General features: G+C 44.0%; 1 protein-coding gene across 1 annotated transcript in view; it reads right to left on the minus strand.

Annotated features, from left to right (window-relative positions):
- LOC126253189 (serine/threonine-protein kinase SMG1) overlaps positions 1–26,137 on the minus strand; it is a 395,243-nt gene that overhangs the window by 134,866 nt on the left and 234,240 nt on the right. The window contains exons 27-31 of the mRNA XM_049954353.1: positions 20,615–20,928; positions 13,259–13,450; positions 12,859–13,165; positions 4,173–4,345; positions 68–295 (exon numbers count right to left, since the gene is read on the minus strand). Coding sequence (XP_049810310.1) covers positions 68–295; positions 4,173–4,345; positions 12,859–13,165; positions 13,259–13,450; positions 20,615–20,928 — 1,214 coding nt within the window. The remainder of the gene's footprint in view (positions 1–67; positions 296–4,172; positions 4,346–12,858; positions 13,166–13,258; positions 13,451–20,614; positions 20,929–26,137) is intronic.

Genomic DNA, 26,137 nt, shown 5'->3' on the forward strand with positions numbered 1-26,137 from the left:
TGAGTCTAATGTCAGAATCTACAACCAATATGTAATGGGTGATGTATTTAATCTGAGAAATACTAACAGGTTTAAGAACAATGCGATGTTTCTCAGCGATCAGTCTATCACGCTCTGCACGGTCCAATGCAGGATTGTTGTCAACTCTGTGTACTTCCACCTCAAGCTGCTGCAAACGACGCGAAATTTCTGTGTGATGTTGGCTTAGTGTGCCAAGCCAAAGTTCATCCCACAACAGTGTTATGCGCCGAAGTTCCTGAACAAGTAGCTGTACCTGCGATATTGCTTCAGGTGCCTGTAACAGAAGTATTACATAATGAGAATTTCACTCTGCAGCGGAGTGTGCGCTGATATGAAACTTCCTGGCAGATTAAAACTGTGTGCCCGACCGAGACTCGAACTCGAGACCTTTGCCTTTCGCGGGCAAGTGCTCTACCAACTGAGCTACCGAAGCACGACTCACGCCCGGTACTCACAGCTTTACTTCTGCCAGTACCTCGTCTCCTACCTTCCAAGGTAGGAGACGAGGTACGGGCAGAAGTAAAGCTGTGAGTACCGGGCGTGAGTCGTGCTTCGGTACCTCAGATGGTAGGGCACTTGCCCGCGAAAGGCAAAGGTCCCGAGTTCGAGTCTCGGTCGGGCACACAGTTTTAATCTGCCAGGAAGTTTCAGAAGTATTACATGTTAAGAAATTTAACTGTATACATCCTTGTTTATATTGTGCTCGTCTGTGATATGCTAACAAATTGCAGAAGCCAAAGAGTACTCTGCTTTGACACCACAATATATGAAAAGATATATCTGCTCACTTTTCTCCACATATTTCGGGTAACTCTTTCCTGTCACTAACACAACTGCCACTTACAGTTCCACGCAACTATCTTATGAAATTCTGTGTAGCCTGATAAAGCAGTGACAGACATTAAATGATAAAAGATGAAATCTATCTACTCACTTACCCTATAGATGTGCATACTAAACTTGAAAGCACAGCTAAATGTGTGTGTGTGGTAAGGATATACAGTATATCTCTCTGCCAAGAAATTTGAACTTAATATTTAATTTATTCATGCATTAGTTCTTTCATTTATCAATGCTTCTGTGGCCAAAACAATAATATTTACTTTCAGTTCCCTCAGTAAACAATCCAATGACATTCAAGAAGAAGTAAAATTCACAGTCATAGTCTAATAAATAAGTTCCTTGTAGGGCTATTTTCTGCTGCAGCTATATATAACAGAAATGATATGAAGTTTTGTTCACAGTTGAAACGATGATAAATACAATGAATCTAGCTTGCTAATCACAGAATAAGCAAAGAATTTATTGGAACACAGAAATTCCAACTTTAGCATGTCAATAACATGCAAAAAATAGAAAAAGATTGACTTTCAATCTGCTGACACACGAGTGAAAGCAGTACAGAAATTAGACACTTAAATGACACCCACTGATGATGCCTTGTTAATAGATGCAGAAGTGTCGAGGTGATTAATACATTCAGCTGCAGCATGAAAATCTGTTTTAATTAATAGATAATCTGATTATCTTTATATCTCCTCCCTACTCTTGTTATAACTGTCATGGTATTTTAGGCACTGAAAACATTCATATAAAACACCAGTTGCACTTCATTGCTATCTTTGCAGAAAGTGATTTATGTTTTATGTCTGCATTTGCATCTGGCAGTCAAAGTCTTTAATGCCATCAGATGTTCGTACGCAAATGTCAATACAATAAATAAATAAATCTTTGTCATCGGTAACTGAAATTTGCATTACCATGTAAAAGCTGGGACTTCTGCTTTATATTTCACATTACTCTAAGAAGAAAATAGAAAATAATTATTTGCTTATATTTGTTCAAATTTCTCTGCTGTGCTTGTTCCTTGCATAAAAGCGTAGGAATGGAATCAATATTTAGCTCCCTCACTAAAGGTGAACACTTTCACATTATTTTTGAGAAACTAGGTATACCTTGCTTCATTGTCCTCTTGTGAATAGTTCTGTTTGTCAAATTGTTTGCAGGCTATAGGGACAGCTTACATAATGTCCCGACAGATGTCTTTGGAAAAGTATTTCCACTGAAATCCCCATGTGTATTTTCAGTTCACTTGATTGAATAGCTGTAATACTATATCAAGAAACTGTTTCCTCATGCAGACACGTCAAAAAACGGCTACATTATATTTGAATATAATAGAGGGAAACATTCCACGTGGGAAAAATATATCTAAAAACACAGATGATGTGACTTACCGAACGAAAGTGCTGGCAGGTCGATACACACACAAACACAAACATACACACAAAATTCAAGCTTTCGCAACAAACTGTTGCCTCATCAGGAAAGAGGGAAGGAGAGGGAAAGACGAAAGGATGTGGGTTTTAAGGGAGAGGGCAAGGAGTCATTCCAATCCCAGGAGCGGAAAGATTTACCTTAGGGGGAAAAAAGGACAGGTATACACTCGCGCGCGCGCGAGTGTATACCTGTCCTTTTCAGTGTGTTTTCAGTGTGTTTTCTTTAGGGTTCAGTGATAAAAATTTATTATTGTAGGTTGTTCTCCAAAAAATGAAAGATGAATGTTTCACTTCACAAATATACATGTGTCTATTATTGACAAGAGGCAATATTCCATATCAACACAAATATAATGTAGATGCTGGCAGGTCGATACACACACAAACAAACACAAACATACACTCAAAATTCAAGCTTTCGCAACAAACTGTTGCCTCATCAGGAAAGAGGGAAGGAGAGGGAAAGACGAAAGGATGTGGGTTTTAAGGGAGAGGGTAAGGAGTCATTCCAATCCCAGGAGCGGAAAGACTTACCTTAGGGGGGAAAAAAGGAAAAAAGGACAGGTATACACTCGCGCGCTGCGCGCAACACACACACACACACACACACACACACACACACACACACACACACACACACAAGCAGACGCGTGTGTGTGTGTGTGTGTGTGTGTGTGCGCGCGCGCGCGCGCGCGCGCACACACACACACACACACACACACGCGCGTCTGCTTGTGTGTGTGTGTGTGTGTGTGTGTGTGTGTGTGTGTGTGTGTGTTGCGCGCGCGCGCGAGTGTATACCTGTCCTTTTTTCCTTTTTTCCCCCGTAAGGTAAGTCTTTCCGCTCCTGGGATTGGAATGACTCCTTACCCTCTCCCTTAAAACCCACATCCTTTCGTCTTTCCCTCTCCTTCCCTCTTTCCTGATGAGGCAACAGTTTGTTGCGAAAGCTTGAATTTTGAGTGTATGTTTGTGTTTGTTTGTGTGTGTATCGACCTGCCAGCATCTACATTATATTTGTGTTGATATGGAATATTGCCTCTTGTCAATAATAGACACATGTATATTTGTGAAGTGAAACATTCATCTTTCATTTTTTGGAGAACAACCTACAATAATAAATTTTTATCACTGAACCCTAAAGAAAACACACTGAAATTTTTCTAATGCTGCATCAGTGTGGTGTGTTGTGTTGAGGTTCCACATAAGCTGATTACTCACAGTAGATAAAAATTCTGTGTGTTTTGTTATTAAATTTGAGCCATAAATTTCTCTCTCTAAGAAATTCAATGATCTGCAAAAGGTCCACAGAATAAATTTGGTAGTACTATTACTAAAAACCTTCTATACCACTATGTTTCAACTGTGATGTCCAAGTTCTAGGCAGATAGCTTTCCATCCAAATCCTATACATTTTCATTAATTTTCTGCATTTGTTTCTCACACAATCCCATAACCATTTCCTGACAAACCTATTCCTCACTACCTACCGAGTTTTGAAAAGTGTCTCTTCCATATGTAGAAGCAGACTAATTCATTATCATCAGCCACCAATATGATTTTGGACAATAGCAGTTTTTTGCTATAGTTGCTGTGGTTATTGCATAAACTTCGTATCTAAGGCATAAATGTCTTTAAAGTTGTGTTACACAAACATAATTGTAACTTAAAACACAACAAATCCTAATTGGAAACCATAAAGCCACTAGACAACTTATTGTTTCCTTTACATTATCATTAGTAAGTTATCCATAAGACCATCAAGTGCACCAGCACCATCACAAACTAAACTCAAGTCAATATTGAACAAAACACAACATGTAATAATTAAATAAGAACAACTAAAAATAAATGATGAGACTTCTGAATCACCTGCTTAGATAATGTATCAACCATAGCCAGAAAACAGTTTCTTAACACTGAAGCCTGCGTTTCATCTTCATTCACAATATCATCGTCGTCATCCTCATCATCTTCCTCTTCTTCCTCATCCTCTTCAACTACATTTTCATCTACTGGCTGAGAAAGACTGGTTCCAAATAGTTCTGGAAGATAAATTACAACCAATATATGAAGACTATGTTAGTAACTAAAATGAACATGAATTATTAAAATCAAAAATTGTTACAAAGCTACATTAATTACTGGATGAGTTCTTGATTTATGCTACAAAGCTAAAAGCAGTGAAAGTTAAGCTGCAAGTGCAATGTGACTATAATACTTACAACATTATGAAAAGGATAGACAGTTACTCATCATACAGCAAAGATGCTGAGTCACAGATACACTGAAAGCTTACTTCTTTGACAGTCTTTTGCTGTGCCTATCCATGACTCAGCATCTCCGCTATATGGTGAATTATTGTCTATCCTTTTCATAATATCGTCATTCCATTCTTACAAGTGAGTTTCATTTATAGGCAGAGTTTTGTCATAATACATCAAAACTCCACATAACATCAGTCAATCAATAACATCAATCTTTCAGCACTGTCTGTCTTCATATTTTGGGGTTAAGAATGACATGAAAGTAAGTTTGGACAACTTAACACAAACACGAACCAACAGACAGACATAGAAAGGTTGATATAAAAAAGGACACTGAAGCAGTGCTGGCAGGTAACTTGATAACTTCAGTTAAATGCTATTAAATGTTGTTGCCTAAGCTGTTCGAATTCCCCAAAGATGCTGTATAGAATACGGTCACGTACCACAATCAGTTTCTCTCTTTAACAAGGCAGTGAAAGTGGACACATCAGACATAGTTAGTGAGGTTCAAGGAAGACAGGCTGTACCAATTCCCTATTAGCTCAAACACCTAGCTTGAAGTTAATTCTTTCATGTATGATAAATTGTTTACTTGTGAGACTAAGAATTTGTCAACACTAGGCTGTTTGTAATGTCCAAGACCACTCTTAAAAGCTCAGCTTGCAGAGAGAGAGACAGAGAGAGAGAGAGAGAGAGAGAGAGAAACACTGAAGTATAGTGAAGAAGGACTTTAAACAGACAATGTGACCAAATTGATCACAAAAGATAATGTCTACTCCACTAGAGCGGAAAAGCCATAACAGGTGGGAAAGCAATGGATTTTCTTCTGTGTACTTATCGAGGAATGGCGTACAGATACAGTATTTTGTGCCAATGCAGAGAGAGATAGAGAGAGAGAGAGTGTGTTTTCTTTTCCTGATATATGGTGTTGCGCTGCCCCCCCCCCCCCTTTTTTTTTTTTTTTTGTGGTTTCAGGGCGCACAACTTCAATGGTCATTAGCGCCCAGACTACGTTAAGAATGCACCGCGAGGCACAAGTTTAAAACAACAACTAAAAGGGAAAACACGATAAAAGACAGACTGACAGGCAAAGGATTAAAAAACAGCATCATCAAATGTCCTTAGAGAGGTTTGTCAAATTGATAAAACAAAGAACGCGAGCAGCTGCTCGGGGGTCATCCGCTAAAATGGCATCTAGAGTACATGGCAGGTTAAGATCTAGACGCAGTGTGTTAAAATCAGGACAGGACATTAAAATGTGGCGGACCGTCAGCAATTGCCCACATGGGCAGAACGGCGCCGGCGCAGCCATCAGCAGATGGCTGAACTGGCAGTGTCCAATGCGTAACTGGGCCAAAACGACCTCCTCCCGCCGAGAAGGGCGGGAGGAGGACGTCCAAGCCGCGAGAAGAGGTTTCAAGGCCCGAAGCTTGTTGTCTGTAAGTGCAGCCCAATCGGCATGCCACAGCGATAAAATGCGCCGACAAATTACCCTGCTACAATCCGACGAAGGGACACAACAAGAAGCTGTCCGAGGCTGGAGGACCGCAGCCTTGGCCGCAGCATCTGCAGCTTCGTTCCCAGGGATACCGACATGGCCAGGGACCCACATAAAGCTAACCGGAGAACCGACGTCCGCCAGCTGCTGAAGAGAGCGTTGGATCCGGTGCACGAAAGGGTGAACCGGATACGGATCACTGAGGCTCTGGATGGCGCTCAGGGAATCGGAGCAGATGACATAAGCAGAATGTCGGTGGCGGCAGATGTAAAGAACAGCCTGGTAGAGGGCAAAGAGCTCAGCTGTGAAGACCGAACAATGGCCAGGGAGCCGGTATTTGAAACTTTGTGCCCCGACAATAAAAGAACACCCGACCCCGTCATTGGTCTTTGAGCCATCTGTATAAATGAAGGTCATATTGATGAACTTCGAACGGAGTTCAACAAAACGGGAGTGGTAGACCGAACTGGGAGTAACCTCTTTTGGGAGCGAGCTGAGGTCAAGGTGAACGCGGACCTCAGCCTGGAGCCAAGGTGGCGTGTGGCTCTCGCCCACTCGAAAGGTTGCAGGGAGTGAAAAATTAAGGTGTTGAAGGAGGCGACGAAAGCGAACTCCAGGGGGTAGCAGGGCAGAGACATACAACCCGTATTGACGGTCGAGAGAGTCGTCAAAAAAGGAACGATAAGACGGGTGGTCGGGCATTGACAGTAGCCGACAGGCATACCGACAAAGCAGTATATCGCGCCGGTAGGTGAGTGGCAATTCGCCAGCGTCAGCATGAAGACTCTCTACGGGACTAGTATAAAACGCTCCGATCGCAAGTCGTAAACCCCGATGTTGTATGGAGTTGAGGTGGCGTAAGATGGATGGCCGTGCAGAGGAGTATACGAAGCTCCCATAATCCAGCTTGGAGCGGACGATCGACCGATATAGATGAAGCAGGACGGTTCGATCCGCTCCGCACGACATACCACTGAGAACACGGAGGACATTTAAAGAATGGGTACAACGGGCAGCCAAATATGACACATGTGGAGACCAGCTAAGTTTCCTGTCAAATGTAAGACCTAAAAATTTTGTAGTCTCCACGATTGGGAGAGCAACGGGACCGAGTCGTAAGGACGGTGGGAGAAACTCTTTGTAGCGCCAGAAGTTAATACAGACCGTCTTCTCGGAAGAAAAACGGAAGCCATTGGCGACACTCCAGGAGTAAAGACGGTCAAGAGAATGCTGAAGACAGCGCTCCAGGACACGTGTACACTGCGCACTGCAATAGATGGTAAAATCATCCACGAAAAGGGAGCCTGATACATCAGCTGGGAGGCAATCCATTATTGGATTGATCGCGATGGCGAAGAGAGCGACGCTCAAAACTGAGCCCTGTGGCACCCCATTCTCCTGGCGAAAGGTGTCTGACAGGACAGAACCCACAAGTACCCTGAACTGTCGATCCATTAAAAAGGAACGAATAAAAAGAGGGAGGCGACTGCGAAGGCCCCATGTATGCATGGTACGGAGAATGCACGCCCTCCAATAGGTGTCGTAAGCCTTCTCCAAATCAAAGAACACAGCCGCGGTCGGGCGCTTCCGCAAGAAGTTATTCATAATGAAGGTCGACAAGGTAACCAGATGGTCAACAGCAGAGCGGCGCCTACGAAATCCACATTGTACACTGGTAAGTAGGCATCGAGACTCGAGCAGCCAAACCAATCGAGAGTTAACCATTCGCTCCATCACTTTACAGACACAGCTGGTAAGCGAGATGGGTCGATAACTGGAAGGCAATTGCTTGTCCTTCCCCGGCTTAGGAATCGGGACAACAATAGACCCGCGCCAGCATGCGGGAACATGTCCCTCAATCCAGATGCGATTATAAGTACGAAGAAGAAAACCTTTACCCGCAGGAGAAAGGTTCTTTAGCATCTGAATATGAATAGAATCAGGCCCTGGAGCGGAGGACCGTGATCGGCCAAGTGCGTTTTCGAGTTCCCGCATGGTGAATGGGGCATTATAACTTTCACGATTCGAGGAGCGGAAGTTAGGTGGCCTAGTCTCCTCCGCCTGTTTGCGGGGGAGGAAGGCAGGGTGGTAATGAGCGGAGCTCGAAACCTTGGCGAAAAAGCGGCCGAAGGCATTGGAGACATCCTCAGGGGCCACAAGGACGTCATTCGCGACCGTCAAGCCAGAAACTGGTGAGTGGACCTTAGTGCCAGATAGACGGCGCAGGCTACCCCAGACAACAGAAGAAGGAGTAAAACTGTTGAAGGTGCTTGTGAAAGCAGCCCAGCTGGCTTTCTTGCTTTCTTTAATAATACGACAACACTGTGCACGTAATCGTTTATAATTGATACAATTCGCCACTGTAGGGTGGCGTTTAAAGGTGCGTAAAGCACGTCGATGAGCACGTAAAGCGTCGCTACATGCTGCGGTCCACCAGGGGACCGGTACGCGACGTGGAGAAGAAGTAGGGTGAGGGATGGAATATTCAGCAGCAGCGAGAATGACTTCCGTGAGGTGTGCGACCTGACGATCGCAGCTTGTGAAGGTTTGATCCTGAAAGGTCGCCCTGGAAGAGAAGAGCCCCCAGTCTGCTTTGGAGATGGTCCAACTAGATGAGCACGGAGAGGGGGTATGCTGCAGGAGATGGATAACACACGGGAAGTGGTCGCTCGAATATGTATCAGAAAGTGTATACCACTCAAACCGGCGTGCAAGTTGGGGAGTACATATAGAGAGGTCTAAATGGGAATAGGTGTGAGATGTGTCCGAAAGAAAAGTAGGGGCGCCAGTATTGAGGCAGACAAGATTGAGCTGGTTGAAAAGGTCTGCTAACAGGGAGCCCCTCGGGCAGGATGCTGGAGAGCCCCAAAGGGGATGGTGGGCATTGAAGTCTCCAGTTAACAAAAATGGTGCAGGTAGCTGAGCAATAAGTTGCATCATGTCTGCTCTGGTAACGGCAGATGACGATGGAGTGTAAACGGTACAAATGGAAAATGTAAAAGCGGGGAGAGTAATGCGGATGGCAACTGCCTGCAGGCCGGTGTGCAACGTGATGGGATCGTAGTAAATATCATCCCGGACCAGCAACATAACCCCTCCATGAGCCGGGATACCTACCACAGGGGGTAGGTCAAAACGCACAGAGGTGTAGTGTGCCAAGGCAATTTGATTGCATGGGCGTAGCTTCGTTTCCTGGAGGGCTACGACGAGCGGACGGTGCAAGCGGAGCAGCAACTTCAAGTCCTCTCGGTTGGAGCGAATGCTGTGAACATTCCAGTGAATAAGTGCCATCGTGAGAAGAAAAGGAAGATGAAAAAAGGGGTCACCTCGAAGGCCGCTGAGGGCCTGGCTTCGAGTGAGCACTGCCGCCGCTATCAGTAGGCGGACAGTCATCGTCCATTGGTTCTATAGGTTCATCGGCCATCTTGGGAAGATGGCCGGGAGGGGGAGCTTCCTCCGCCGGTGAACGGCCAGATGTTCGGCTACCAGCGGTGCGGCCAGGCGAAACGGATGACGGTCTGGGGCGGCAACCGCTGGGTGGCGCAGGAGAAGAAATGCGCCGTGGCGGAGAAGGAGAACTGTGCTTCCTATGAGCCTTCTTGGAAGGACGTTTGGTGGAAGTACCGGTCGAAGGCTGGGAGGTCGAGGTACGTAGGAAGTCTGCACGGGACGGTTCCTTCTTGAAGGCCCGTGCATCAGACTTCTGGGTCTTTGTCTTAGCAGAAGCTGATGAAGGGGCTGGTGTCAGTGGGGTGATGGGACGAAGAGGAGACGTCGACCACGCGATCTTAGCACTGGCCGAACGGACGACCGTGGTGCTGAAGGTCAGATCGCATGTCTGGGTTGCCACTTCCCTGGTAGTCCGAGGAGAGGCGAGGACAGTACTGTATTTCCCCGCTGGGAGCAGCGTGGGCTTCCTACTAGCCAATAGCTTGCGAGCAGCCGAGGTGGACACTTTCTCTTTGACCCGAATTTCTTGGATACAGCGTTCTTCCTTATAGACAGGACAGTCGCGGGAGGATGCGGCATGGTCACCCTGACAGTTCACACAACGAGGAGATGGAGGTGGACAGTCACCCTCATGGGCATCCCTGCCACAAGTGACACATTTAGCCGCATTGGAACAAGACTGTCGAGTGTGATTGAAACGCTGACACTGGTAGCAGCGCGTAGGTGTCGGGACATAGGGGCGAACAGAAATAGCCTCGTAGCCCGCCTTGGTGCGCGATGACAGCTTAACACTACTGAAGGTCAAGAAAAGTGTCCGGGTCGGTACAAGGTCATTGTTGACCTTTTTGATGACCCTATGGACAGCCGTCACGCCCTGCTCAGCGAGGAAAGATTGAATCTCCTCGTCAGTCAATCCGTCGAGGGAGCTAGTATAGACCACACCACGAGACGAATTCAAAGTTCGGTGAGCCTCCACCCGGACAGGGAACGTGTACAGGAGTGTGGCCCGAAGCAGTTTTTGTGCCTGAAAGGCGCTCTCAGTTTCTAGTAACAAAGTACCATTACGCAACCTGGTACCCGACTTGACAGATCCGGCTATGGCATCTACGCCCTTCTGGATAACGAAAGGGTTGACAGAGGAAAAATCCTTGCCGTCCTCAGATCGAGAAACTACGAGGAACTGTGGGGCAGGCGGTAGAACTTTTGTCACTGGTGGCTGGTCAAGTTTCCGTTTATAGGCAGAAGTCGAGAGAGAAGAAGAAAAATCCATTGCGGAGGAATCCCCCATGATTGCCAGCGTCTCCGATGGCGCGCTCCTTCCTTGTGGGGACCCTCTCAGAGGGCACTCCCGCCTTAGATGAATGTTTACACCTCAGGTCACACCTCCCGAGAAACAGACGGAGGGACCAATCGGCATGGTCAGAAGGTATCAGCTCAGGCAATCACCCCTCCCTGGGTCTGGCCTTTACCAGGGGGTACGTGCGTGCCTTACTTGTCTACCCAGGGCGGGGAATTACGCGTTACTCCGTCACCGGCTACGCATGCGAACGCGTGGGTCGGCCTTCAGGCGCGCACAGGGAGGAAGGAAGAAGAGGAAAAAGAAGAGAGAGAGGGGGAGAGAGAGAGAGAGGGAGAGAGAGAGAGAGAGAGAGAGAGAGAGAGAGAGAGAGAGAGGGAGGGAGGGAGGGAGGGAGAGAGATAGAGAGAGAGGACAGACTGTCTCAAACGCCGAGGCGGAGACCAGAGAAGGCAAGGAGAAGGAGGCAATGAGAAGGCAAGGAGAAGAAGACAAGGAAAAGTTGGTTGATTTCAGCAGTGACTCACTGATATCATAGTCATAAGCTGGACAAGGAAAAGAGTAAGGAAGACAGTGAGATGGAGAAGAGCAAAGAAAGGAACCAACCATAGGAAGGAAGAAACGAGAAGAAGTGAAAAACCAAAATGACCGCAAATAGAGGTCGTGGAACCGTCCGTCTCCGGACGCAGGCGCTAACGACCCCCTTGAGGGGGTGGGACTCCTTTTAGTCGCCTCTTACGACAGGCAGGAATACCTCGGGCCTATTCTAATCCCCGGACCCGCAGGGGGGGCGCTGCTGTTGATAGGCATGTACTAAATACAACACCAACATTCCGAGTTCAGAATCTAATAGGTCCTTCTTTCTGCAGTAAAGGGGGGATAGGTTGGGCAGGTCATTCAGTTCCCAGAATTGAGGGACCAACCTATTGTGAGAATGAGTGTACACAAATATCATCTCTCCTTGTACTCACGAGATGTGGATCCCTCTCTTGGGTATGAATGACCTGCCCTTCCTTTTTAACATTGCTGTCAGAGGAAAGGACTATTAGTTCTGAAAGCTATTACAGTGCTGTGTACTTTTACAAGCGAAGTACTGCCCAGCAAGTTTTCTTGAGTGGTTTTTCTTTTGAACAAATGAAATCATTGGATGTATTGCTAACTGAGAAGAAGTAGTACGATCATCTCACTCTGTAGTTTATCAGGTAAGGTCACCATGAAAATGGAAGGTAACGCAAGCCGTGCTGTGAATATGTGAAGTATATCAACAAAAATATCTGCTAGCTGCATTAGTGACAAAACTTTCGTATTCAAGTGTTGGTTCTAGGACTCCCTTTTATAAAGATGTAATTCATATTTGTGAGAAATGCCTTCTGTTGTAAATAATTCAGTTCCAGCATTGCTGTAAGCAAGACAAAATGCTTCGAAGTGTCGTCACCTCTGAAAAAATGTGAGGGGTAAACTAGCTCAGAATTTAACGATTCTGAAGGATTAGAAAAATTTAATAGGGAGTTAAATCAGTTTACCACACATTATTAACAAAATAAGAAATTTATACAAATTCAGTAAGATAGCCGTTAACAAGGACAGTAAAAAAAATACAGGGCTTTATAAGTACTCAGAATAACATATCAAAGGGAGATAAAGAGAAATGCTTTTAACATAATCCACCAATGGACGGGGAAGCTACTTCTGAAGCCTGCAGAGTGGCTGCACTGTCAACCAGAGCTGCCACAAGAAACCAATTTATTTTGCCAGTTAAGCTTTCTGTGAGCCATTTGTTGATGGTATACTCATCCAAGTATACAAGAAACTGTTTTATGAACAAACACCACTCACCACGAGCAGTGTATAATATATAGAACAAAGTGCAGGAGCTAGCATACCAGACAAGACCCTTACTCCTACACCACTACTACCGTGCATGCTACCATACCTATGTTTTGTGGCAAGCCGAATGATTCCAACAAATAGCATGACATTATTAATAATATGATTTCCTTGATTTTTTAAAAATATCAAATTAACAGCTGTATAAACTGAACTCACTAGCTGTTGACGCAGCAACATCCATGTTTCTTATGCGTGCACCACCAGCAGATGCACCAACAACAGCAGGAAATGTGATGAGGTGTGGAGCATCTTCCGCCACACGGCACAGCAACTCAGACAAGCGACGCCGCACATACGGCTCAGGGTGATTGAGGCGGGAGAACAGCTGCGGAATTATGCCTTTCCAAGGGCGGGTAGGTGTCGAGGCAAGTCCTGTCTCCAACACAGCCTGCAGCTCCAGTGCATGTTTCACTATCAGTCGCAAAAGTCTCAGTGTTATTGTAATAGTGGAACAGTCTGCATCCTGCAAGAGGAACATTCAGTACAGTTACTGGCAGTGAACAGGTTATCAGCATCTCTATGATAACGTCAAAATGAACACGGCACCAGAACAAACCTCTTTGTCACCACACAGTTCTAAATATCTGAAATATGCCATCGCAGATAATTCGTAATAAGCATAAACACGCTTCTGTGCATTCCTCCAGATATCCACTAGGCATGTAAGATTCTCACTTGGTGTGCTTGATAAGACTCTCACATTTTGCAACTGAGATTCTATCATCTCTGAAGTGTTGTAATCTTCTGCCTAGAATTCAAGAAAAAGAAATATCATACTTTCTACACAGTTCTGGGAATGATTTTGGTATTAATATTAATCAATAAAGTTGAAACAAGTGACAATTTCTATATCTTACCACAGTACATTTCATTTCACAAACACTTTTTTTTTACTGCCACATTCTCCAATATGAACTGATTTGGAATGAGATCTTTGCAACAGTTCTAAGCACTTAGATACAAAAATTCTGGCCTGTATTTAAAGTAAATTCTAAGAGGAGCAACTGACAACAACTGTTCAATTAACAGTATTAATTTGATAACGTGAGAGTCAAATGTTGAATAAAACAATACACACTCTTGCTTTTCTATTCTGATGTGCAGTTAAATAAGAGTGACCTCAATAGTCGTGTGTAGTAACTATCATTCTTCATGGTCGCACACTGCCCATAACCGCCATCTATTGCCCACAACCACAAAGGTATAGTGGCAGTGTTTCAAAATGTAATAAACCACTCACCCTTTTATGTTGCTGTACTTATTTACAGAAAGTGAATAACAAGAATAAACCTTTTATCGTTGCAACAAAAAGCATCAATGCTAACCAAATACGGATTGAAATTAAAGTCACTAAAAATCTGACCTAGGAGCAACAACTCAAAGGTTTGCATAAGTACTCAGAGATGTGGAATTAGCTGTTTCTGATTTAGAACCCGACACTGATAAAATTCATGAAGATACTGTGATTGGATCAGAATAACCACCTTCCATATGTCCTGTGGTGAGTGATTTGAATGTTTTGAGGGATAAACGCATGTCACAAACTACAGAACCAGTCAATAACGAGTTCTACATATATACTTCACTAGCAATCTTCGGATGTGTGGCAGACAGTACTTGTGTACCAGTGTCACTTCGCCTTTTTCCTGTTCCAGTTGCAAATGGTTCACAGGAAGAATGACTGTCGGCGAGCCTCTGTGTGTGCTCAAATATCTCTAGCTTTATTTTCATGATCTTTTGTGAGATAGATGTAGGAGGAAGCTATCTATTCATTGACTCTTCTAGGAATGTATGCTCTCTGAACTTTCAAATGCAGAATGCCTCTCCTCCAGAATCTGCCACTGGAGTTGGCTGGGCACCTCCGTAACACTTTTGCACTTACTAAATGAGCTCATAACGAAACATGCTGCTCTTCTTTGGACATTCCTTGTTTTCTCTATCTATCCTATCTGGTATGGATCCTAGACTGACTAGCAATATTGAAATATCAGCTGAACGAGTGGTGGTTAGTGTTTGTGTTTAACGTCCCGTCGACAAAGAGGTCATTAGAGACGGAGCGCAAGCTCGGGTTAGGGAAGGATTGGGAAGGAAATCGGCCGTGCCCTTTCAAAGGAACCATCCCGGCATTTGCCTGAAACGATTTAGGGAAATCACAGAAAACCTAAATCAGGATGGCCGGAGACGGGATTGAACCGTCGTCCTCCTGAATGCGAGTCCAGTGTGCTAACCACTGCGCCACCTCGCTCGGTGCTGAACGAGTGTTTTGTAAGCTACTTCCTCTGTTGACGGACTACATAATTCTTTGTGCAGATGAGGATGAAAAATGTCACTGAAAAAACTAGGCCTCAATATAGACAAAATTCCTGAAATTTACAAATCTGCACAGATGACAACCGGTTTTCTGGCTTGCAGGAGGGAAAAAAAAAAAAAAATAAAATAAAATAAAAAAATCGGTAAAGTCCAGTTTTAAGAATCAACCAGTATCCAAGCTACAAAGACCCACTGTCATCCGAACATGCATGCAAGGAGTCACATGTGTGTTCCCTTGTTTTAGTAACAATCACATCCTGCCATAACAGCTGTGCGGGCACAGGCGCACACTCACTCACTCACTCACTCACTCACTCACTCACTCTCTATACTTCTGAGGGCACGTTCCTTGTCCATGGAATGTTAATTTATTCAATCTCAAGCAATCCAAGTGTAATGGACTGGTGTTCTGGTCTTCAGAAGCTATCAGAGACAAACAGACATGCACAAGTCACAGAGCTGTTCCATCAAAAACAAAGGCAACTGTCTCAGCAGTCTCTTTCATTCTGTATAAACATTCATCATACAAAACTGCCATCACTTTGGGTAATGTAACCTGCTTTACTATACAAGCTGTGGTCACCGAATAGCCTGACTTTTATTACAAAACTTGTTATTGCTCCCAATTACATTACAAAGTTTATATCCTCGAATGTACTCTCCTTGTCAAACCCCACAATGCCACAAACGAATTTTCCATTGTTCAAAGAAGTGCTTCCCTCAGCTTGTTGAGAACCTTCCTCACTTTTGTTTTCACCGCTTGTGCCCTTAAGTGCCAATTTGACCTTGAAAATAAAGAAAGTAGGGGGGGGGGGGCGCAGGTTGGGCAAATATTGTGGTCTAACACAGTGACACCTTATTTCATGAAGAAAACCTTCAGAGACAAGGTGGAATGCCCTATCATCTTGTCTTTGTGAAGCATCCAGGACTTGCCATTCCACAAATTGGATATTTGTCTCCTCATTTCTTCATGAACAGCAGTCAGAACCTCGACATAATAATGTTCATTGACTGACTTTCTAGGGACAATTTACCAATTTTTCCAACATTGTTGCCCAATTTTGATGTAGAGGGTCATCCAGGAGGTAGATTGTCATCAGCCATTTCACGTGCCTCTTTAAACCTTTTGAACCAATCAAAAACTTATGTTCACAATAAATATTCTTTCTTTTGTAGCAGTTTTCCCAAGTTTCACATGAAACTTGAGCTTAACTCGTAGCTCCATCTGAACATTTCGCTCTTACCACCGAGATGCAACACAAGGGCTTCAAAGGACAATTTATACAGCGAGACTGAGTGACATAACTGGGCCTGTCAAGCTCAGGGTGGAGAAACACCAATGGACACAAACCTGTTCAAAACTTGCCATGGTGTGCTCGCTGTTTGCAGGTAGTAGCACCAGTTTGCTTGATTGCCTCACCTCATATACTCTTATTTGCAGCTGCCTTCAGAGAATACCAACAGGTAACAAGACATTAGTCCACACAATTTCCCTTAATATGAGCATTCAAATTATTACTCTCATATCCACACTAATCTGCACAACCTGTTCTTATGTGGACACTGAAAAGTAAGCTGCTTGCTGCAATCCAATCCAACTAATTATTGTTAGTATTCAGCGTAGTCAAAGTTGATGTATATCGTACATATGTAGGTGGGTATGGTCACTGATCCTAAATCAAGATGCTCTCTGTTGATACAGAAACTACAAGGCAAGTTTGTAGCTAGTGTATCCAATGTATGTGGTCCCAGTGATCTGACTCTTCACTTACACTGAGATGCCTAATTGTTGTAAATTTTGCTTATATAATCAGCTTACTGTCTCATGACATACAAGTAAATGTTTAACGTTTGCTAGCTCTAGTTTAATACTCTCAAATATGATGCAATTAATGAAGCAATCATTTTATCCCACAGAAATGGTGGAAATGTCAACAAATAAAGCACATGTATTCACTGAGAATGGCAGTGAACTACATGCTTATTTGTAACTAAAATAATTTTTCAGACTAATGATCTCAATTAGATTTTTAAAAGTTAAAAAAAAGGTGGTTCATACAACACTGAGGCAAAACTTGAGCTAAGGCAAATTACTTTTACCAACTGTGACTACAATCTTTATGCTAACAACGTTTGTACTTTCTATGCAAGTCTATTTTGGATTAAATGTCGTAAGTCTATTTTGGATTAAATGTCGTATGTTACCTTCTAAAAAAGGAAACTCCAGGTAGGAATATTAACAATATAGGAAAAGATAGATTGCTACTTATCCATACAGAAGACATTAAGTTGCAGGCCCATTAAAAGACACTTGCACAAAGCTTTCGGCCACAGATTTCATCAGCAAAAGAGAAACACACACCATTCATACACACAAGCAAGCACACCTCACACACACATGACCGCCAACTCTGGCAGCAAAGGCCAGTTACCTACTAAGTTACAAAATTGCCTTAAATATTTGGGTGTTTCACATACACTTTCACACAATATATCCTTTCTTCACCAGGAGAACATTTTCATGACTCCAAAATGTCATCATTTATACAACTGAATGGGAAAAATATCACTGTTTCCTTCCTGGTGTATACTTGGTCATCTTAGATCAGAAACGAGACACTGCACACAATAAATATCATTTTCAAAGCAAAAGTAACTTTGGCTGTAAATTTTTCAACTATGAAACAAATGCTGAGTTACTCCAGTAGTACAAAAGTAGAATTACACCTGATGTATCAAAATACAGCAAAAACCTGGGACATCTACAGCAAGAATGTCTCAAGGTTCCAATTAACTTTTGCCTACAAGGACTTTTAATATTTTATAAACATTAATATTGTTTATATAAGTACTACTTGCACATTTTTTACTGTGTCATCAGTTTCAATCTTCCTGGATCATCTTCAGATCTCTGTAGTTGCATCAGCAACCTGTCTTGTGTGTATCAGAACTACACGTATGTATTCTGACAAAGACATTACGGGTTTATGAACCATCTACGTACATCAGAAGATGAACCAATGAGACTGAAGCTAGTCATACTGTAAAAAGGTGAAACTGTGACTGAAATATAATTGATACAGTTTTTAATATCAATGTAGTTACTGAGCTCTCTCACTTTGAATGTGTCAGCTATAGTGACATTTAATTTTAGTTTCCTCTACATCCAATCACTCAGGTGTAAAAATGAACACTTCAGATGAAGTGGCTATGCAACATCCAATAGCTAAATTTTTCAAAAGACTTAATAATTTCAAACTAGTAAGTTCACAGAATTATGAAAAGGATACATTGCTACTCACCACATATAGGAGATGCTGAGTTGCAGACAGACAACAAGTGTGTGTGTGTGTGTGTGTGTGTGTGTGTGTGTGTGTGTGTGTGTGTGTGTGTGTGTGTGTATGTGTGTGTGTGTGGGTGGGTGGGTGGTTTGAGGTTTTCGGGCACTAAACAGCGTGGTCATCAGCGCCCAAACGCATAGAAACAGTAACACATGCGGTGAATGGACGAAGACTGACAGCGAACAACCTCGTCCCGCCTGCAGGACTGGTAGGACATACGCCATGGCCGCGTGGTGGCCTTGACCAGACGCAGCTTATTTTCACCGACTGCCAGCCACTCCTCTTCCCATTGACACATAACACGAAAACGCAAAAGGGAGGTAACAGCATGGAGGGGGACGGCACATTCAACAACGTGAGGGAGGGAACATGCATCTTTGGCAGCCACATCCGCCAGTTCGTTTCCCCTAATACCCATGTGCCCCGGCACCCAGCAGAAAGAAACCTCCTTCCCCTGCCGTTGCAGGTGGAGTAGGGCACCATGGATGTTCTGGACGACCGTATCCGCTGGGTACAAGTGTTGCATGGTCTGAAGGGCACTCAGGGAGTCGGAACAGATGAGAAGACTGGGAACACATCTCATCTGCTCCAATGCCCGCAAGATCGCAAACAATTCGGCATCAAAGATGGTAAACGCTGCAGGAAGCCGTAACTTGACGCTCTATCAGGGAAAACAACACCACAACCAACAGAGTCCCCCTGTTTAGAGCCATCCGTAAATACTGGTATATGGTCGGGATGCTGGTTTAAAATATCATAAAATAAGGAGGTAAACACAAACGCAGGAGTGCAGCTCCTCCGGTACTCTGACAAGTCTAAAAGGAAGCTGGGCCTCTGGAGCAACCAGGGAGGCAGGCGGGTAAAACCCTGGAGTTGGGGTGCCACACGCTCCACACCAAGGGACTCAAGCAAATGCTTGGCATGAATCCCAAATGGTCTCGTTGCCCTGGGACGACTGGAAAAAGAGACGTTCCATAGGCAGTCGGGCAACAGTAGGGTACGCAGGGGAGGGAGGACAGGCAAGGAATTTACACACTCGTCGCACCATGAGGAGCTTCTGCCAGATGGCGAGCGGTGGTTCCCCTGCCTCAGCACACAGGCTGGGGATGGGACTGGTACAGAAGGCACCAGCGGCCAGCCTGATACCCTCATGGTGAACTGCGTCAAGAATCTTCCGATACAAAGGCCTCGCTGACCCATACACGGTGCATCCATAGTCAAGACGCGACCGGACGAAAGCCCTATAAAACTGCAGCAGACGCGCCCGATCTGTTCCCCAGGACCAATGGCTCAGACATTTCAAAATATTCAGTGCCTTCAGGGCCCGCACCTTGAGGTCTTTAAGGTGCGGCAACCACGACAACTTGGAATCAAAAGTGAGGCCCAGGAACCTCACAGTGTCTCTAAAAGGAAGAATGGTGTCCCTCAGAAGCAATTCAGGGGAGGTAAAAAGACGTCGAGAACGATTAAAATTAACACACACACATTTGTCTGCAGAAAAGGTAAAACCCGTCTTCCCAGTCCATGCCTCTAATCGCTTTTTCGTAAGCTGCAACTGCCGACTAGCAGTGACAAGACCGGAGGAAGAACAGAAAACAGCAAAATCGTCCACAAACAAGAAGCACTGGGCAGGACTCCGGATAGTGGACGGAACACCATTCTCATGCACGTACAAATCAGATAGCACATTAACAACCTAATATCGAAAGAGGCAGTGGGAAAGAAAGGACCAAATGAAGATGGGGAGATGGCCACGAAAGCCCCACTGATGGAGTTGATTGAGGATAAGGCAGCGCTAAGTAGTGTCATACACCTTATTAATGTCAAAGAATGCACCTAGACAATGCTGGTTACATAGGAAGGCCTGCTGGATGGCCGTCTCAAGCAGGGTCAAGTTGTCTATAGTTGAACGACATCTCCGAAAGCCACAGTGAGAGTGGCTAAGGGGCTGCCTGGTCTCGAGCAGCCAAACCAGGTGACAGTTGACCATGCGTTCCAATGTCTTCCCGACACAGCTCGTCAAAGCAATACTCCAAAAAGACTGCTGAACATGTGAGCTTTCAGCCAAAAAGCATTCTTCTAAGGTAGACAAAACACAGACATTTACGCAAGCACAACACCCACACCCACATGATCACCATCTCTGGTACCAAGCTAGACTTGAATTTAAATATACTTTTATGCTACTATGATACGATGTGCTATTTAAAAATCAAAGAATGGCCACACTACAGAGACAGTATACTGTTATCAAAATGCACCTCAATATCCTCTTCATCTGCAAGGGCGCGTGTCTGACCTAGGATAGAGTAAACTCTGTCAAGGTCATGCCCTGCAATACCAGAGGGAACAAGAGCTTGCACTGCCAGCCTGTCAGCTTCTCCGAGTTGTCCCCCACCAGCTCTCCCAGCAATGTCGACTGCTCGCCGTCCCCAACGGTAACACCACGCTCCGAGCTGTCCCCACGCTTTTGCCAATGTAGGACATACGGACACACTTAGCTGGAGTAGTTGTCCCACAACTGTCTCTGCTGCTGGTACTACTTGAGTGCCATTCTGCAGCACTGTGCTGCAATCTGTAATGATAAAAATATAATTAATTACATGTGTAGTATGCACTGGTTATAATAAATTCATACTAAGTTTTCTTAGCAGTTTTCTAATTTTATCCTTGGGTTCGCTTATTTCTCAGTGAAACTGATTGATTGATAATGTGTGGTTACAATAGCCAGGCTGTATAAATGGGCAAGAGGAAAAAATCCCCAGACTTCCCAGTTAAAAATACGCTTATTCCTGGGTGAAAATACACTTTTTCCCAGGTGAAATTGCTTTCTTTCCACGTTGACATTTTCCCTTGGAACTGTAAGACTTATCAACCCTATGAATGGTAAATGTTTTATACGCCAGTGTAGAACTTACCAGCACTTTAGGGGTGGGGGTGGAGGTGGGGTGGGGGGTGGTGGGGATGAGCAAGGGGAGGGGGGAGGGGAGCAGTTTGGAGAGATCTTTGATGCACTGCAATGTGTACACTGCATATTTTCTTATTACAGAAGTATAAATACTAATTCCACCAAATACAGCACAGTAGCTTCCAAAGCACTACAATTGGGATTGCAATGCACTTTTGTTAGCCAGTCATTGCTTGTCATGTGATCTTGCCAGCCAATGACAGCAGATATTCAGAGCATAGGATGTGACGTAGTCTGCCAACAACAACAATGTTGTTAAGCAGCACGAACAAACAAATATCAGACACAAAGTAACCAGTGAAATAGATAGGAAAAGCCGGAAATCGACCCACGGCACTAGCTGTATAGCCACCGAACAGTTCTAATTCGTCTTAAATCAAGGAAGAGCTGCTTCTAACAGACAGTACGTTTACGACACCGACCTAGACCTATCTTTATGGCTGGACACTCTGCAAAATACAAACCTGCACCCCAAAGAAGAATCACACAAGGGCAGCAACTACAAAATAGCACATGGAAAGCACTGAATAGATTAAGAACAGGAATCGCAAAACGCAACGTACACACTGGTCAAGTGCGGCTACCTTGAAGGTGACTAGAATGAATGTGGAGCAACACAGACAAATGAACATTTGTTCTTGTGCCCACGGGTGGAGTTTATTTGCAAAGCAGAAGATCTATTTTTGTGCAATGATGAGGCCATTAAAACTGTAGAGTTTTGGAAGACGAGAATTTAGATGCTTTTGCCTGGACATGGAAAGTAATGAAAGTCAGTACACACGTAGAAAATTGAATGGCAGGGGCAGACCGTGGAAGGGCACGACTGCCAAACCACTCAGCCTTGCCGCATACTTCCCCCACCGCCACATCATGCTGTCTGAGCACAAGCAGGAGAAGGAAGAGTGGAAAACTGCAAATGCGCCGCAATTAAACCGCAGTGCAGCCACATTGCCTACAACTTCGTTCCATATTTCACATTTTACAACATCACAAACAAAACAAATTTTCAGTGTTATTTGATCCTTTTTGGTACACTGAAGACACACTATAATTTTTATCTGGCACATAGACAATTTCACAGGGTTACGCACTCAAATTGCCACATAATTGTGCTTACTTAGTTTCATAATCGAGAAAAGGTCTCTCAGGCCAGTATGTCGATCAAAATATTTTGCCATGTTTGCGTGCTCATTATGGAGACTTGGAAAAACTACCTGAGAAAAGCAACGCAGACATCCTGGACAGTGTTAACATAAAAGATTTGTTGTAACATCCGGAATTACCCTGCAGGTCGGTCAATTACATCTGCAAATGCACAGGGGCGCTTTCAACTGAAACGGTAAACAGTCTCGTAAACAGATGTAAGTCTGACAGTGTCTTCACACAACATTCATAAAAACTATTCAAACCTCGTGTATTCTTTAACGCCAGCGTGCTTAGGAAAATTGATTGTCACAAGTGCACCTTCTACAATGCAATTTTCTTTTTAAATGCAGTCTATTCTGAATGTTCTAATTTTCGTTCTTGTACTACTACTACTTCCTTCAAAAATTCAACAATATTGAGTTTTAAATTGAAAAATCATTCCAGGCATGCCCCTTAACTTAACCAATGTACTGTGCAGTAACATATGAAGAGTCTACACTCTCTATCCAGTTACTCTGAAAACTTTGCTACTGGCACGGCAATAATACACATGACTTCTTAACTTTTAATGTTCATACTATGGTCGAAGTAGAGAGGATATAAAATGTAGACTGTCAATGGCAAGGAAAGCGTTTCTGAATAAGAGAAATTTGTTAACATCGAGTATAGATGTAAGTGTCAGGAAGTCATTTCTGAAAGTATTTGTATGGAGTGTAGCCATGTATGGAAGTGAAACATGGACGGTAAATAGTTTGGACAAGAAGAGAATAGAAGCTTTCGAAATGTGGTGCTACAGAAGAATGCTGAAGATTAGATGGGTAGATCACATAACTAATGAGGAGGTACTGAATAGGATTGGGGAGAAGAGGAGTTTGTGGCATAACTTGACCAGAAGAAGGGATCGGTTGGTAGGACATGTTCTGAGGCATCAAGGGATCACCAATTTAGTATTGGAGGGCAGCGTGGAGGGTAAAAATCGTAGGGGGAGACCAAGAGATGAATACACTAAGCAGATTCAGAAGGATGTAGGTTGCAGTAGGTACTGGGAGATGAAGAAGCTTGCACAGGATAGAGTAGCATGGAGAGCTGCATCAAACCAGTCTCAGGACTGAAGACCACAACAACAACAACACTATCAATTTCTGCATAAGAGCACAACCTAAAATTGTGGCAGCTGAATATTTCTGCCAAGTGCGATTATAAATTTCACTGCTGTGCACCAAACATTTCATGGGTTACCTGGCTGAATAAATATTCCATCAAGCACTTCAACTTTCCCACAGAAAAGCCACTTATCTGTGAAATTGCTCAAGAACTCACTTCTAACTTTTTTCTGAAAGATAATTATACTTTTTGCCATCGTTATTGCATAACTTGTAATCTATGAAAGAACTAAAATAAATATGAAAAACTAATCTAATTGCTTGACCTTTTTTAGTATGTGTTATCCTTCAAGATATATCGAACATAAATGCTTGCGTAAAATTTTACAAAATGTCGTGTATGGCTTGTCTTCTGAACTTTAAATTTTTTAAGCGGCTAGTCCTCAAAGAGTTAGGTTTTGAATAAGATTCAAGAATGCCATGATATAAGAAATTCATGGTACATTCTCACAAGTAACATTAATTCATCTAGTGTAAAAAGAAATTTACTTTGAAAATAATGTTTCTGAAACTGCTATTGATTATGTTTTCTCGTGGCCTGTTAAAAACGTAAACAGTTGTGATGTCACGCTCATCGAAAGCTGCTTCTTCTTCTTCTTCTTCTTATTCTTCTTCTTCTTCCTGTCACTAGTCGAACTCTGCAATGGTGCAATGGGTTGATCAAACACAGTGCTGAGGGCAAATGGCGATGGCTGAAACTACAGTGCCCAATATGCAAGCTACATAAAAATGATCTTACGACGAGAGGGCTGAGGGAAGTTCGACCAAGTAGCTGGGAGAGGTTTAATTCCCCAAAGCTTGTTCCCATGACAGAAGGAATGGAAATGTTAGCAGGTTAAGCTGAGAGGACTGCAGCCTTGGCAGCAGCGTCAGCAGCCTCGTTTTCCGTCAGACCGACATGACGAGGGACCCACACAAACATTACTGTGGCTCCATCAAGAGTGAGTAAGTGGAAGCTTTCTTGGACCCACTGCACTAAGGGATGGACTGTGTACAGCACACATCGAATCTGAAGGGCACAGAGAGTTGGAGAAAATGACAACTGAAAAGCCTGTGTGGCCAGATGGACTGCATGGCCTGATACAGGGTGAAGAGCCTGCTGTAAATACTGAGCAGTGTTCCAGAAGCCAATACTGAAATTGGTCAGTGCCAATGACGAAGGCACACCCGACATCACGGTCAGTCCAAGAGCCATCACTGTACACGAAGATGCTATCACTAAGTGGTGTGCGAAAGTTGAGAAACATACAGCAATAGATTGAATCTGGAGTAGTGTACATGGGAAGCAAATACAGTCCAAGGCGAACATGGACCACGGACCACTGCACAAAGCCAAGGTACTGAAGGGTTCACACCCCTCGGTAAAGTGGCAGGTAGCATGAAGTTAAGCTGGCAGAGCAGTAGCCGAAAGCGAACTCCAGGAGGTAACAGAGAAGAGGGACACACCCCATACTGGCAGTCAAAGTAGTCATCAAAGGAGGAGGTATAGGATAGGTGGCCTGACTTGGCAGACAAACGGTAGGCATATCCACTGAGGAGAACATCACGGTGGTATGACTTCGGTAGTTCAGCAGCTTCTGCACACAGACTGTCAACTGGGTTAGTCTAAAAGGTGCCAGTGGCCAAACGGATGCCATAATGGTGGATGGCGCAAGATGGACAGAGCCGTAGATGCCCATAGTCTAGTCTAGAATAGAACAGGGATAAGTACAAACAGAGGAGGGTGTTCTGATCCACTTCAACTGAGGACACACAGGACACAGAGAGCATGTAACATGGAAGAGCAACAGGCCCAAGATGTAAAATCAGTGGAAGAAACTCACTGCGCCACTAGAAATTCGTACAACCAGTTTTGTTTGTGGAAAAGCAAAAGCCATTGTTGATTCTCGACAAGTAAAGACAATCAAGACATCACTGAAGACGCCACTCACGGAGACAAGTCAGAGTATAACTGCAATAGATCACAAAACCGTTAATGAAAAGGGAGCCAGAGATGCCCGGAGGGAGTCAGGCCATAATAGGGTTCATGGCGATAGCAAAGAGGACGAAGCTCAGGACAGAACCCTGAGGCACCCCATTTTCCTGGATGAAGGTGTCCGACAAGGCATAATCCACACATACCTTGAAAACTCGATCTTTTAAAAATTCCTGAAGGAAACGGGACAGGCGGCCTTGAAATCCCACATGTAAAAAGTACAGACGATACCAGTTTTCCAGCAGGTGTCTTAGGCTCTCACCAAAACAAAAACACTGCCACAGTGTGGTGCTTCTGCATAAAACCATTCATGACATGGGTTGATAACGTGATGAGATGGTCACCTGAAAAACAGTGCACTCAAAATTCATGTTGTGCAGTGATTACTAGATTGCGAGATTTGAGCCAACATACCAACCCGCGAATCATACGTTCCATCACCTTGCAAAAACAGCTGGTGAGAGAAACATGACAGTAACTAGAAGGAAGGTGTTTGTCCTTACTGGGCTTAGGTAAGGATATGACAACAGCT

Source organism: Schistocerca nitens, chromosome 4 (genome assembly GCF_023898315.1).
Source record: "Schistocerca nitens isolate TAMUIC-IGC-003100 chromosome 4, iqSchNite1.1, whole genome shotgun sequence".
NCBI lineage: Eukaryota > Metazoa > Arthropoda > Insecta > Orthoptera > Acrididae > Schistocerca > Schistocerca nitens.